Source organism: Rattus norvegicus, chromosome 18 (assembly GCF_021556685.1).
Source record: "Rattus norvegicus strain SHRSP/BbbUtx chromosome 18, alternate assembly SHRSP_T2T, whole genome shotgun sequence".
Classification (NCBI taxonomy): Eukaryota; Metazoa; Chordata; class Mammalia; order Rodentia; family Muridae; genus Rattus; species Rattus norvegicus.
In genome coordinates, this window is record NC_141551.1 from 63,294,963 (window position 1) to 63,310,693 (window position 15,731).

The following is a 15,731-nucleotide window of genomic DNA, read 5'->3' on the forward strand; positions in this document are numbered from 1 at the left end:
CAAGGGTGGGAGGGGGAGGGAAAGGCATTCTACAGCATATTTATATAATAAGAAGGAAAAGCAAAGAGAAAGAGGAAGATAGCAAGGCCCACCAGGAGGGAGGAAGGAGGGATATACAAAGGGATATACAAAGGACTAGACAAGGCATGGAGAAACAGATGCTCTGCTTCTAGGACTTCAGGGACGTGTTTGAACTGAGGCACTCACTTTCCAGGTGGCACATTGTAGCTTAAGTGTTATTTGTTTTTTAAAGATTTATATATGCTATGATATGAGTACAGTGTCACTGTCTTCATACACACAGGAGGGCATCGGATCCCGTTACAAATGGTTGTGAGCTAATACATAGTTGCTGGGAATTGAACTCAGGACCTCTGGAAGAGCAGTCAGTGCTCTTAAGTGCTGAGCCATCTCTCCAGCCCCAAGTGTTATTTCTTGACTCAAAAGTTTTTAAACTCTCTAAGGGATCTTCCAAAATGGGGCTTCACAAATTGGAGAAATAAGGTCAAAGAGATTTTAAAATAGCTCAATAGCTATGAGTAACAGGCTGGTTAAAGAAGGATATGGCAACACTTGAATAAACTAAAAGTCAAAGTATTAAAGAACCTAGTGGGGGTTGGGGATTTAGCTCAGTGGTACAGTGCTTGCCTAGCAAGCTCAAGGCCCTGGGTTCGGTCCCCAGCTCTGGGGAAAAAAAAAAAAAAAAGAGTGCAGGTGAAAGCTGGTGAAAGCTGGTGTGGTGGCACTGGCCTGTGATTCCATCACTTAGGAGGCCGACACAGGAAGGTCGCAGTTGGAGGACAGTATAGGAGAGGCAGGAAGCTCTGCCAGAAAATAAAAATCCCTCCCTGCTTTCTTTGTGGGCATGGATCAGAGTAGAGAATGCTGAAGAGGTCTAGGAGCTCTAAGGCTGGTGTTTCCTGGTGTTTACTCAGATATTAGGGCACCAAGCAGAATGTGCTGAGGAGGGGGATGACACGAAGCACTGTAAATGGCTCTGAAGCCTAGAGAAGAGGGCTGTACAACAGGGATTAATAGCCTTGGTGGGGTCATTTCATTGGCAGACTGAGGATCCCCGGATGAGGCTAGGAAATACTAAGGGGTTATAGGTAGCAAGAATAAGGAACATCCTCCATCTAAGGGCAACAGACAGATTAAGTGCTGAATTCTACCAGATCTTAGAAGAGTTAATCAGATGTTCCTCAGACCAAAGAGGGATGGTGAGGTGACTAAGTAAATGTAAGGGCTGGAGCCTGGATCCCCAGAACCTGCGTGGAAGGTCAGTTGGGTGTGGCAGCCTGACTGCAATCCCAGTACAAGTTATAACAGAACAAGTCGGCTAGCCAGATTAGCTGGAATAGAGTTCTAGGTTCAGAACTTGATCTCTAGGGTGGAAAGTGATCAAGGAAGACATCTGCTCAACCTCAACCTTCTATACATGTATGTACATACACATGAGAAAATGTAGACCTTAGACCTGGTGTGGTGGCTGACACTTAAAATGGAAATACCCTGGAGGCTGAGGCAAGAGAACTGCTGCGTATCTGAGGTTAGCCTGTGCTACACAGTAATTTCCAGAACAGCCTGGACTGCACAGTAAAAGCCCATCTCAGACAAAACGAAAAGGATATAAAAGTTTAAAAATTGCTACACTAATCAATCTTTCCCCAAAGATTGTCACTGCATCATGTCTCCTGAAACAAACTGAAAAGCATACACATGCACATAAACCCACAGTACTTACATGGGCTTACATCTCTGTATCTGTTTCGATTTCTGTTTTCTGGAAACTTGGCCACTCTATGAGGATAGTCATGGGATTCATTTCGAATTTCCTTAAAATAACAAAAATATATATTTAATATCCCTCTTAAATTTTATAAAGCAACATATACTCTCCCAGCCAATATAGGATAACATTAAAAGCACTTAGGTTAAGCACTCTACAAAGCAGTGTTTCTATCATAACAAACCTCACAACACTAACAGAAATGACTTGTGCCACTTATGCATTTTTACATTCACCAGTTACACTTGCTCTATATCACAGTGTAATTCTATTTCAAAATATCATTTTTCATCAAGATGACTAAACTTTAGTACTAATGCTTAGTAAGTCTAAATATACGGAAATGAAAGTTGCTTCACTTCTATTTACTCACCCCATGTGTGTCACAGCTCGTATTTTACGTTAGTTTTCTTCAAGAAAAGTACGGTTTCACCTGAGAAATCTTTTTTTTTTAAGATTTATCTATTTATTTGTTTACTTTATTTACTTATTATCTGTAAGTACACTGTAGCTGTCTTCAGAGACACCAGAAGAGGGCGTCAGATCTCATTACAGATGGTTATGAGCCACCATGTGGTTGCTGGGATTTGAACTCAGGACCTCTGGTAGGGCAGTCAGTGCTCCTAACCACTGAGCTGTCTCTCCAGCCCCTCACCTGAGAAATCTTATTAACACTGATGCAACTATAAAAGGGATTTAAAAAAAAAACAAAACTGGGGGTTGGGGATTTAGCTCAGTGGTAGAGCGCATACCTAGGAAGCGCAAGGCCCTGGGTTCGGTCCCCAGCTCCGAAAAAAAGAACCAAAAAAAAAAAAAAAAAAACTGCTGGTAACTGCGTGTGGTGGCTTTAATCTCAACGCTCCAAAGCTAGAGAGGTAGGTGCACCACTTGAGTTCCAGGTTAAACTTGACAGACAGACGGATGAATGGATGGACAGACACATATAGATAGATATACACACAGAGAGAAAAACAAAATTTATTAGTGAGCAGAGGATAGGGCTCCCTCCAAAATATCTTCACAAGAATCTTCAACTGTTCTGTTGTATACCTTCCACAGTGAATCTATTAGCTGCTAGTTCTTAGTTTTCAGTCTAGACAAACAATGACATGTATACCCTATAACAATTACTGATGTTGGGGGGAAAAAACAAAACAACAACAACAAAAAGAAACCCAAGGGCCAGGCCTAGTGGCCAACACCTTTAATCCTACCTAACACTTGGGGAGTCAGAGGCAGGTGGATCTCTGTGAGTTCAAGGCCAGCATGGTCTACAAAGTGAGGCCAGCATGCTAGGTGTCTGTTACACTGAGAAACCCTGTCTCAAAAAACAAAACAAACAAAAGACTCAGGAAAAACCTAGGAAAAAAGAGCAGAAAGACTGAGAAAGATTGAGTCAAAGGACCAGGATACCTGCAATAAGAGTTTGTATCCTGACTGTCCTGGAACTCAATCTATAGACCAGGTTAACCTCAAACTCAGAGATTCACCTATCTCTGCCTCCCACTGAATTAAAGGCCTGCACCACCACCACAAAGCTAGATTGTCTCTTCTTTTTTTTTTTTTGGTTCTTTTTTTCGGAGCTGGGGACCGAACCCAGGGCCTTGCGCTTCCTAGGCAAGCGCTCTACCACTGAGCTAAATCCCAAACCCCTAGATTGTCTCTTCTTAAGGATTTTTTTTTAAGATTATTTATTTTATGTATACAAGTGTTCTATCTGCATGTACACCTGAATGCCAGAATCAGGCCACATTATAGATGGTTGAGAGCCACCATGTGGTTGCTGGGAATTGAACTCAGGACCTCTGAAGAGCAACCAGTGCTCTTAAGCACTGAGCCATCTCTCCAGGCCGGGTCTCTTTTTTTTTTTTTTTTTAATATTTTATTTATTTATTATATATGAGTACACTGTAGCTGCCTTTAGACACACCAGACAAGGGCATCAGATCTCATTACAGATGGTTGTGAGCCACCATGTGGTTGCTGGGAACTGAACTCAGGACCTTGGGAAGAGCAGTCGGTGCTCTTAACCACTGAGCCATCTCTCCAGCCCCCCGGGTCTCTTCTTAAAATAGTAAACATAGGGGCCAGAGAGATGGCTCAGCAGTTAAGAACACAGACTGTTCTTCCAGAGTATACAGATTCAAGTCCCAGCACCCACACGGTGGCTAACATGTATAACCAGTTCCAGGGGATCTGACCCTCTCTTCTTAGCTCTGTAGGCACTATACACACATGATACAGATATACATGCAGGCAAAACACCCAAACACATAAAATAAAAAATAATAAATCCAAAAAATTTAAATAAAAAGGGCACAATGTGGTGAGGCGATAGGAAGCAGATGGACCTGGGAAGAGCTCCAGGGAAAAAGCAGGGATGTATGAATAAGATACAGGATATGAACTTCTCAAAGAATTAACTAAAATGCATTATTAAATAAATAAGTAAAAGATGGTAGGAGCTAGTACAGCAAGGACTTAAGATTTACAAAACAATGCCATACGTACACCCCATTCCAAAAATTCAGGCCTAAAAAAATAGAGCCATAACTTTCTTTTGTTAGCTCAGAATATAAAGAACTCTCTTGGTGAGTTCATTCTCTCTCGGCTCCTCCGTCTGCCACGTGTTTTTAACTTTGCCCAGTGTAAGAGCAGTTCCAGAGACGCACACTGACAGTCAGCCCCACTTTCCCTTCTTCCTCACTGAAGGTTCTAATTTGATTTTCCACTTACAAGAGCCTGATAAAAGGCCTCCTTCCCAGTTAAGAGCAGCCCAGTGAGCCAGGTGTGGTGGCCCAGTCTTAAATCCCAGCACTAGGGAGGCAGAGGCAGGTAGATCTCTGAAGCAGCCTCACCTACATAGAGAATGAGACCCTGTTTCAAAATGTTAAAAGGAGTATGACAAAAGGTAGCTAATGGGAATAAGAATCAGCACTGGGGGGCTGGGGGTTTAGCTCAGTGGTAGAGCGCTTACCTAGCAAGTGCAAGGCCCTGGGTTCAGTCCCCAGCTCCGGAAAAAAAAAAAAAAGAAAGAAAAGAAAAGAAAAGAAAAAAAGAAAGAATCAGCACTGGGCTTGGCTGTAAAAAGATTTATCCTGATGACTGCAGCCAAGTCAGCGAGCTGGCACACACTGGATATGCTGCTGGGTAGTAGCAGATACTGGCTGAGGTGGGAAGCCCACCTGAACCCAGGAGGTAGTGATCAAGGGCAACACTTAAGACCAGATCCTGCCTCAAAAATGAAACCTTAATCAATAAAGGAAAACTGCCTCAGCTAACTCTTGTCCTCTCTTGGGTTTTGACGTCCAGGAGTAAGAGGTGGGAATACGCAGGAACCTCCTGTGATCACTAGGTTTAAAAAAAAAAAAAAAAGGCAAATTGCAAAAAAGCTACACAGAAATTAAAGGCTACCATCAATGGCACTAGGGAGTCACATCTGTAGCCCTATCTTCAGAACTCTCACTATACAAAACATAAACTTATAGTCAATTATTGCTTTATTTTCCTTCCTTTGCAGCTAAATCAGGTGTCTAAATAATAAGGAGAATGTGCTGGCTAGTTTTATGACAACTGATAGGAAGGAACTCCAAGTGTTCCATAAGATCCAACTGTAGGGGCTGGGGATTTAGCTCAGTGGTAGAGCGCTTACCTAGGAAGCGCAAGGCCCTGGGTTCGGTCCCCAGCTCCGAAAAAAAGAACCAAAAAAAAAAAAAAAGATCCAACTGTAAACATTTCTCAATGAGTGATCGATCAATGGGGGGGAAGACCCAGCCCACTGTGGTGGTACCATCCCTGGGCTGGTAGTCCTAGGCTCTATAAGAAAGCAGACTGAGCAGACTTAAGGAGCAAGCCAGTAAGCAGCACCCCTCCCTCCAGGGCCTTTGCATCAACTCTGGCCTTCAGTTTTCTGCCCTGTTTGACTTCCTTCAATGAACAGTGAGTGCTGTGGAAGAGTAAGCCAAATAAACCCTTCCCTCCCTAACTTGCTTTTGGTCATGTTTCATCACAGTAACAAAAACCCTAAGGCAGAAGAGCATAACCAAATCTTATCACAAACTACCACCTGACACGGGACAGCTTGAGTCCCCCCACCCCCTTTTTTTTCTGGGTAATAACCAAGACATAACTTTTATGAGCATTTAGTGTTAGCCCTCAAAGACATAGAGGCAGCTTATGTCATCCTCCATACCAGCTAAAAGGTGTGACAGGTGTGGCAGGTGCACAAAATGTATAACCCCCACCTAACCCCGCCCCATCCCACCCCACCCCAGATCTCTTCTCATTCTCTACCTGTCTTTCTGTCTTGTTTCTCGCTCCAATTCCCTTCTCTCTCCCTCATTCTCTGTTCTTTTTCTTTTTTTTTTTCTTTTTCTTTTTTTTGGTCTGTCTGCCTGTCTGTATCCATCTCTCCCCAAAGTCCCCAGTCCAGGGAGACATTTCAGTCTCCTCACTCCCCCTATAAACCTCTAGTATGTTACATGGCATAATTTCTTAGCAGCACAGCTTGGCAAGGCCCCCCAAAGGTACCCCACTTCCCTTCATGTATCCTATCACTTAGTATAGCCAATGAAATACATGTTTCTCAAAAAGAAACAAGGAATGCCAACAGCTGAGCTACTCACTCACCAAGGCTATGTTGCAAAACCAACTGATGTGCATTCTGGTGCTCAAAGTTTCCCTTTCTACAGCAGAAAGAAGCCACAAACCATGCTTCTACATCACTAGGTGAAGAATGCTGCCTGAAGGCAATTTAGGCTTAGGAAATCATTCAAGTGTACATTACAGTCATTACCATATTTTCAGAATTTTTTATTGCAACAAACCAGATGGTAAAATAATTCTTTTACAAAATCACAGAATTGAGAAGATCCTCCAAAGAGACATTTATAGAATCCTTAAAACAATATTATCGGATGATCATTAAAGAAACAGCCATAAGAAAATCTGTATCTTATGTTGCCTTTCTCACCATAAAAATCAGCATTTAAAGGAAAAAGGCATCAGGCAGCCACTCCCTTTACATCAGCACTACCGTGGTTTGAATGAAAATGCACCTATTAGCTGGTGTACATGAACACTTGGTCCTCGACTGATGGCGATTCCTGAGGGGTTATCGAACCTTAAGGACAATGAGCCTTGCTGGAGGAAACACCAGGATTTGAGAGTTCATGGCCTCACCCACTTCCACTTCACTCTGTTTTCTGGGCAACTTGCTGCTGTGTCTCCCCACCATTATGGACTCTTTCTGGAACCATAAGCCAAATAACCCCTTTTCTTCCTTAAGGTATTTTTGTCATACATATTTTATGACAGAAAAAAAAAAATCAATGCTTAAGTTGGAACCAAGAAGTGAAGCTGTTTATAAAGAAGCTGGCCACGTTTTGTTTTGTTTTGTTTTGTTTTGTTTTGTTTTGTTTTTGAGGAAGTGGAAGACTTTGAAAGTATGAGTTAGAAAAGCCACTGACCCAGCTCTGAAAAAAAGAAAAGAAAGAAAAAAAAAAAGAAAGAAAAGCCACTGAATGTTATAAGCAGCACTTTAATGAGCTGTGCTAGTAGGAACATGCAAGACAGAAGGGCTGAGAACAATCAGAACAGCTCTAGCTCACAGGGTTTCAGAGGTAAGCCAGGACTTTATTAGTAACTGGGCTACAGACTATCCCTGTAATTTTTAGCCAAAAAATCTGGCTATCTTCTACCACTGCCCTAAGACTTTACATGAAGCTAAATTTAAAGCGATGCACTAATTTCTTCATGGAGGAAATTCAAGAGAGAAACATATGAGTCAGTAATGTGATTATTACTGATCAATCTTATTCAGATCTACAATAAAAAGAGCACCTAGGACGGAAAAAATAGGAAATGTTCATTTGCAGAGAACAGGAGCACTAGAAAGTTTAGTACCACCCCAAGGCATGTGTTGCAAAGATTTGTTTTTTTTTCATTTAAGTTCATGCGATGGTTTGAATGAAAATGGCCCTCAAAGTCTCAAAGGGAGTGGCACTATTAAGAAGTGTGACCTTGTTGGAAGAATGAGTCACCAGGTTTTTGAGGATTCAGAAGCTCAACCTAGGCCCAGCCTAGGCCCAGCAGTTCATTCTTCCTTCCTACAGCCTGAAAATCCAGATGTAAAATTCTCAGCTCTAGCATTCCTACATTCCACCATGCTTCCTGCCATGATGATAATGAACTAAACCTCTGAACTTGAAGCCTACCCCAAATTAAATGTTTTCCTTTATAGGAGTTGCAATGGTCATGGTGTCTCTCTTCACGGCATCAGAAACTCTAAGACATTACACTGATGCAACTCAGTATAAAAGTGGAGCATTGGGGTTAGGGATTTGGCTCAGTGGTGGAGCACTTGCCTAGCAAGCGCAAGGGCCTGGGTTCGGTCCCCAGCTCCGAAGGAAAAAAAAAAGTGGAGCATGTAATGCTCTCATACTTGATCCCTTCATACGATGAATTGATAAATTTTAAGACCACACAAATATACCCTGAAACAATGCATAACCTATTCCATAACCTATTAATAGCTAATATACCTCACCTTTCTTTGATATGTCCTTGACAGCAGCTTATTTAAAAGCCCATACAGGTATGCAGTTCAATAAAATATTGCTCTGTTGGATATGACACAGTAACAAGTTTAAGGCAAGAGGGGGTAGATTGTTTTTAAAACTATGCATATCAACTGGGGTGGTTGTGGCACATAGCTTTAATCCCAGCACTTAGGAGACAGAAGCAGGAGGATCTCTGAGTTCAGAAGGCCAGCCCAGTATACAGAGATAAGTTTCAGGACAGTCAGGGCTACACAGAGAAGCCCTGCTCAAAAAAGGAAGGAAGGAAGGAAGGGGGGAGGGAGGGAGGGAGGAAGGGAAAAGGAGAGGAGAGGGAAATGTGGAGGGGGAGAGAAACTACGCATATGAAATAAGAGCATAAGGGCATAAGCAATCTGGGCATAGTTTACACAGGCACCTGGGAAACTGAGGAATGCCTTGAGTTTAAAGTTAGCCTGGGCTACGATGCCATGTGCCAGGCCAGCCAGGGATACACAATAAGAGCTTATCTCAAAGAGAACCAGATGGTGGTGGTAGGGAAGATTTGAATACAAGACTAAGCACTGTGGGGCGTGGGGGAGTAGGGGTCTGGAGACAGTGATACCTAGTCTAAATACAAATTTGGGGGAGGGGGGAATTTACTTCAGTGCAATTATTGGAACTGAGATAAGCAAATGTTTTTAGTTAAAAATCCTTCTGCTAGGGGTTGGGGATTTAGCTCAGTGGTAGAGCGCTTGCCTGGCAAGTGCAAGGCCCTGGGTTCGGTCCTCAGCTCCGGAAAAAAAAAATCCTTGTGCTGTGTTACATATTAAAACAACCTTTTAACTTTAAAAGTAAGTAAGTATGTATGTATATATGTATGTATGTATGTATGTATAAAAATCTTTAGTCTCAGGCAGTTGGGATGATGGTTCAGCAGATTAAGGGCCTTGCCTCACAAACTTAATGACCTAAGTTTGATCCCAGGAACTCACTGAGGAAGGAGAAAACTACTCCCAAAAGTGACTTTTATATATGTATGGCATGAACCGGCTGTACTTACACAACAAAAAACCTTACTGTGTCAAATGATAGTATTTTTCCTACACTGTATCAACTTAAATGGACTAAGATCTCATGCAAAGCTTTTGTTTGGTTCAGGTTTCTTGTTTTGGTTTGTTTTTTTAAATAGAGCCTTATTTTACAGCCCTGGCTAGCCTTAAATTCATGGCAAACCTCTTAACCTCAGACTTCTAAATTCTGGGATTACATGCATATACACCAAACCTAGCTTTAGCTTACAAGTGTCTTTTATTTTCTTTTGTTTTAATAACCAATGATCACTTTTAAAATACAAAATATTCTGAGCATGATGGTATATATGCTTACAGTTGCAGCACTATGGAGTAGAGGCAAGAAGATTATAAATCCAAAGCCAGTCTCAGTTATATAGTTAGAAGCCAGTTTGGGCTCCTTGAGACCCTGCTCCAAAGCATGAGGGCCTGGTGGTTCATGCCTGTAATCACAGAACTCTGGAAAACCAAGCTACCAAGTGGCCAAAGAATCTTACTGTTTTTTGAGACAGGGTCTCACTTATGTAGCCCTGCCTCATCTGAAACTGAGAAATCTAATGGTCTCTGCCTCCTAAGGGCTTGGATTAGAGGCATGTACCACTATACCTAACTTACTTTGAGTTTTTATTTGTGATTTTATTGGAGAGAAAAAGAAGTTTGCACCTTTAATAAATTAATTCATATTTATTAAGAGAATTTAAGACTATATATACCAGAAGTAAAACTTAATAGTAAGCCATCACAAAGATAATCTTAAAAATAACTATAGATAATAATAGTCCAAGGGACTTATCTGTGGGAGTTCATTCCTAGCTCCCCAGTTAGTATAACACCAGAGAATTCTCAGCTCTGCAATTTAAGTCCTTTTCCATCTCAGCACCCTTACACACAATACAGCAGCAAAGCCAGCAAAGGTCTTTATCCTTCCAGTTCCTCAGACTGAAGATTTGGCCTTAATATAGACCTTAGCAACTGCAGTATTTCATTTTTCTCTTCTTTCTATAAATCGAGAACTTTCACCTTGCCCATCCTGGTGACCCAGGCCTGTAAACCCAACAGCTTGTAGGCTAAAGGAGGAAGAAAGCATGTTCAAGGCCAGTAAATTCAGAGACCTAGTTCAAAAACTGTGTGGGGAGAGGGGGAACTGTGGCCATGGCTCAGTGGTAGAACGTCTGCCTAGCTTGCTGAAGCCATGGACCTGATTACTGGTATCCCCCGAAAAAAAAAACAAAAACACACAAATCCAACATTCACCAGGTGTGATGACCCATGTCTGGAATTCCAGTACTCAGAAACTGATGCAGGAGGATTAGCACTGGTTCAAAGCTAAACTGAGCTAAACAGTGAGTTCCAAAGTAGTAAGAGCTACAGATTGAAAATCTGTCTCAAAACACAAAAACAAGTGGGGCATGGTGGTGCATGACTTTAACCCCAGCACTGAGGAGGCAGAAGATGGATCTCTAGTTGGAGCCCAACCTGGTTTACATTGTGAATTCTAAGTCAGCCAAAGCTATAGTTTTTTTGTCTCAAAAAACCTACCAACCAAACAAGAAATTCTTCCTACTACTAACTCACAGCTTTTTTTGTTTGTTTAGTTTTGTTTAGAAATAGAATGATCCTAAATTACATAAGCTGACTTGAAACTAGATCCACTGCTCAGACTCACCTCCGAGATCCTCAAGTATCTCAAGTGCTACTGTCACTATGAGCTACCACTCCTATTTCTCTAAAGCAACTGTCTACAGGGAATAAAAAGACTAGGAGGCCAGAACCTCAACCAAAAATATTCATTTTATTCTTGCCTGCAAAAACTGTAATAAAATATAAAGTAAACATTCTCATGTCCATCAAGCAGCTAAAAGCTGAGCATCTTGGTTTACCCTTGGGAGCAATCCTTTCTTCTCCTAACTCCTTTAGCATTACCAGAAAAAGCAGAACTCATAAAACGTTATTACAAGCATTACCTACTTGTAATAAGACAGAATGCTCACTTAAACAGGAGTTACAACATTTGTGAGCTGCCATGTGGGTGCTGGGAATGAACACTCTGCATTTCTTCAACCCTAATGTCATATCCAGGATGGACTGGTAGGAAAGCTTCCCAGAGGAAGTCCAACCTCAGACATGAGCAGAAGGTGTTAAACAGCAGGGGAAAGAAGCAACAGGAGAGCAGTTATGCAAAGGAAATTTCATTCTAGAGGCCTTAAGGGGATAAGTGGCTATAGGCATTTCCAAGAACAGACCATAGTGGGGGAGGGGAGAAAAAATGACATGGGAAATGAAGTCATAGAGGTACCACCAGTGGTGCTGAGACAGAAGGGATGAATTTTACATGTGGGCGCTGGGAAAACAGCAGTTAAAGGGCTGAAGTAGAGACATAACTGTGCTTCACTTTAGCTACTTCCCCGCTTCCTCCCTTCAAGGTAAGTTCCTCCAACATCTACACTTCTCTGCACTGCTTCCAACTCTGTCCCCAGCTCTGCAGGACTGAAACACTGACAGTGCCCTTTTCGTCATCGGCTGGTCTGGCAGCTCAATCCAATGAGCCCGTTTAGCCTTGATTGTATTTGCTCCATTGTAGCACATGGCCCTGTGGACTATCAACTCTCCGTTCTTGACAGCTTTTCTTCCATACTTTACTAGTTATCTCCAGTCTTCACTGCAAGCTTCCTTTCTCCACTTTTAAAAACACTGCTAGCAATGAAGGAAGCATCCTTGGCCTTCAGTATTTCCAAACCATTTATATGTTACCTGAGTAAAATTTGTTTTTGTTTTCTTTCTTCAAACAAGGTCTCATTACATATCACTATGAATGTCAGACTGGCCTTGAAGTCATGGAGACCAGCCTGCTTCTGCCTCCCAAGAACTGGGTGGTATCAAAGGTATGCACTACACACCTGGCTATCTGAATAATCTTGATGAACAGGGCCTAGTCATCTCAAACCTTAAACACAACCTACATGCCCATATTTGATAATTGTATTTGTAGCTAAGTCCTCTCATCTGAACTCTACATTCAGTTATTCTAGTATCTTAAAAGTAACTCAATTGGGGTTGGGGATTTAGCTCAGTGGTAGAGCGCTTGCCTAGCAAGGGCAAGGCCCTGGGTTTGGTCCCCAGCTCTGAAAAAAAGAAAAGAAAAAAAAAAAGTAACTCAATCACAACTGCTTTAACTTTGTGCTTTCAGTGGAGGAAAGACATGTATGCCAAGGCACAGAGGTCAAAGGACAACTTCAGGAGTCGATTCTTGCCTTAAATCTTATTGAAGAAAGATCTCTGCTGTACACTCCAGACTAGCTGGCCTGACTGAGAGCTTCCAGCTAATTCTCCTGTCCCTTCCATCTTGCCTTTCAAGTGCTAGGATTAAGGATTGTACAACTACATCTGGATTTTTTTTTTTTTACTTTTGGGTTCTAAAAGAGTGCAGGTTATGAGGCTTGTACAGTAAGCACTTAGATTTGCATAGCCATCTCCCAATTTGCATAAACCATCTCCCCAGACATACTTTAACTTTTTTTTTCTAATTTTTTAATTTTTAGTTATATGAATACACTGTAGCTGTCTTCAGACACACCAGAAGAGGGCACCAGATCTCATTACAGATGGTTGTGTGGTTGCTGGGAGTTGAACTCTGGAAGAGCAGTCAGTGCTCTTAACCTCTGAGCCATGTCTCCAGCCCATAATTTAACTTTTCAACTGGGTTTTTTCCCTCTATTTCTCTTGCCATAGTCTATTGTCAAAGGCTTAAGAGTTCAGCCTGACTTGACAGACTTCTGTGTTGTGTACACTTAGCCCTATCTAACCAACATACTACATCATACTACAAGTAAAAATAATACTTCCAGGTTTACTTCCAATCTCCTTGGTGAGTCTCTATTAAGAAATTCAAATTCATCTCCAACAGCCTTCTAGGCCCTACCTTATTCTCCCACACTTCAACCTCACAGCAGGCTGAGCCCCAGATTACACTGTAGGGATCTCTCCCTGAGCAGTGGATGGATGCTGTGGCTTTCCCACACTCCCCTCCCACACCCCGCCCCCGAACACTAATTTTCTTCCACTCTCCTTATCTCTTCATAGCGGACAAATTTGCCCTTCAAGAATTTGCCCTTCGAGACTGTTAAGCACTCCTTTCTCAAGAAACTTCACTATTGGAGCTAGAGAAGATGGCTCATCAGTCAAAAGCATGGCTGCTCTTCCAGAGGACTAAGATTTGATTCCCAGCACCCACATGGTGACTCATAACCATCTGTAACTGCAGTAACAGGAAATCTGATGCTCTTTTCAGGACTCCTAGAACACTAGGCACAAACATAATACACAGAAACACATGTAGGCACAACACACACAAGAAAAGAAAACCCTACTTTTTGAGAAATAGTTCCAGAAATGGGTATTCACTCACCGTCTTTTACTAATCTAGCTTTGTACTTTAATAAACACTTTGTAGTCAAAGCTTTAAAGCCTTTCTATCTTTTCCATCACAATTTCATACATGTACATATATGTTCATTGAACATATTGTTTTCTATTCACCAATCCTCCTATCACTCTCCCACTTGTTTTTGAGACCAGGTTAATTCTAATTTCTAATCTTCTGCTTCTGCCTCCAGAGTAGAGTCCAGGCATGCACCATCTTGCTGGGGTTTGAACTCAGGGCTTCATGCCAGCCTTGCTTTCACATACAAAATACAAACAAACCGTTGTGTATGCCACAGCACGTGTTGGCAGAGAACAGTGTGACCAGCTCTCTTCCACCTGTACAAGGGCTCCAGGTAGAACACTCAGGTGCCAAGCTTTGGTTAGCACCTTTCCTTGCTGACCCCTCCCGTCAGACCCTCACTTTTTTACACCTTTATCTGCCTCGCCATTTACTACCTCTCACTGGGTTGGACCTTTTGAGTATTATCTTTAAACAGTTACCTTCAGTGCCAAATACTAGCACCCAACACCTAAGGGTTTGAGACCTATGACCTTCAGATGACACACCACCCACTATTCAGAGGTCAACAGAGAGCAAAGAGGTCCTCAAGAAGTCCTCAAGACTCACAGAATTAGAGCCTTGACCGCACAGATGTTGTCAGCAGTCTTCTGTACGGAATGGTGACATGGATGCTCCAGGATACTAAGAAAGCATTGAGTCCAAACTCTTCCTGACTTGCTTTCCATTAGCTACAGTGGCTCCTGACTTGCTTTTACTGTAACACCAATGTGCATAGCATGGTTTTAATGCTCTTGGGCTTGGAAAGAAAGTACCAGCACAGAACTACTATTTTGCTTGGGCACTTGTCTATGGAGGGTTTCTGAAAAAGAAATTTTCAGTGAATACAATGCATTTTTGCCTGTATCTATTTTTTCCAACATTTACTTATGAAAGCCAGGAAACAACTTTCAGGAATGAGTTATCTTCTTCCACCATGTGGATACCAAGGATCAAACAGTCAGGCTTGGTAGGTGACACATGCTCTGAATTATCTTGCCACCGACAGTTCTGTACCTTTTTTTTTTAAAGTTTTTATCTTTATTCTTAACTGTGTGTAAATCAGTTGTGTTTGTGCACAGGATTGCACTCCCCAAAGAGGACAGATGATGTCAGGTCCCCTGGCACTTAAGTTACAGGCAGTTCTGAACTACCCGATGTAAAACTGGGAATGGAACTAGGGTCCTCTGCAAGAGTTTTAAGTGGTCCTAACCCTTGAGCCATCTCTCCAGTCCCCAAACCACTATCTTCTGAGACTGGGTCTCTCATTAAACCCAGAGCTCACTGTTTCAGCTAGGCTGGCTGGCCAGTGAGCTCCCAGGATCTGCGTGTCTCCACCTCCCCAGCACAAAGATTAGAGCCACACACCTAGCATTTTATGGAAACAGGGAGGATCTAAATACAGGTCTTCATGCCTTCAGAGCAAACATTGAACAAATAAGCCATCTCCTGGAACTTCCAATTATTTAAAGTTACATTTTATTTAACTTTGCTATAGTGGGTTTACACAAAAGGCAGGTATATATAGATCAAAGGACGGATCAGTAAAAGAAAGGTGGTTCTTTTCTTCCTTGTGAATCAGAGGACTGAAGCCTCTATCAGGCTGGGCAACTGTTAACTCACAGAGCAACCTTGCCAGCAAGATTTTTTTTTTTTTTTTGACAGTCTCAATTACCCCATGCTGACCCAGAACTCCATAGGTAGCTGGAGATGACCTTAAACTGGAGATACTTTCTAGGACCACTTCCAAAGTGCCTGAAAAGACAAGTCCTCTTAACCAAGAGTCATCTCTTCAGTCCCTCTCCCACCTTTATATATACACACACACATACACACATACACACATACACACA

The 15,731-nt window shown here is 42.1% G+C and overlaps 2 protein-coding genes across 4 annotated transcripts in view; one reads left to right on the forward strand and one right to left on the reverse strand.

The window, feature by feature from the left end:
- Ptpn2 (protein tyrosine phosphatase, non-receptor type 2) overlaps positions 1-15,731 on the reverse strand; it is a 64,722-nt gene that overhangs the window by 46,805 nt on the left and 2,186 nt on the right. For all 3 annotated transcript variants that reach the window (NM_053990.3, NM_001414231.1, XM_087592060.1), the window contains 1 exon segment: positions 1,745-1,835. In NM_053990.3, the coding sequence (NP_446442.1) occupies positions 1,745-1,835 (91 nt within the window).
- The window catches only part of Tmsb10l1 (thymosin, beta 10 like 1), a 98,628-nt gene that overhangs the window by 42,441 nt on the left and 40,456 nt on the right, over positions 1-15,731 (forward strand). The window contains exon 2 of the mRNA XM_087593694.1: positions 12,189-12,280. Within this exon, the coding sequence (XP_087449820.1) occupies positions 12,233-12,280 (48 nt within the window). The 5' untranslated portion in view covers positions 12,189-12,232. The remainder of the gene's footprint in view (positions 1-12,188; positions 12,281-15,731) is intronic.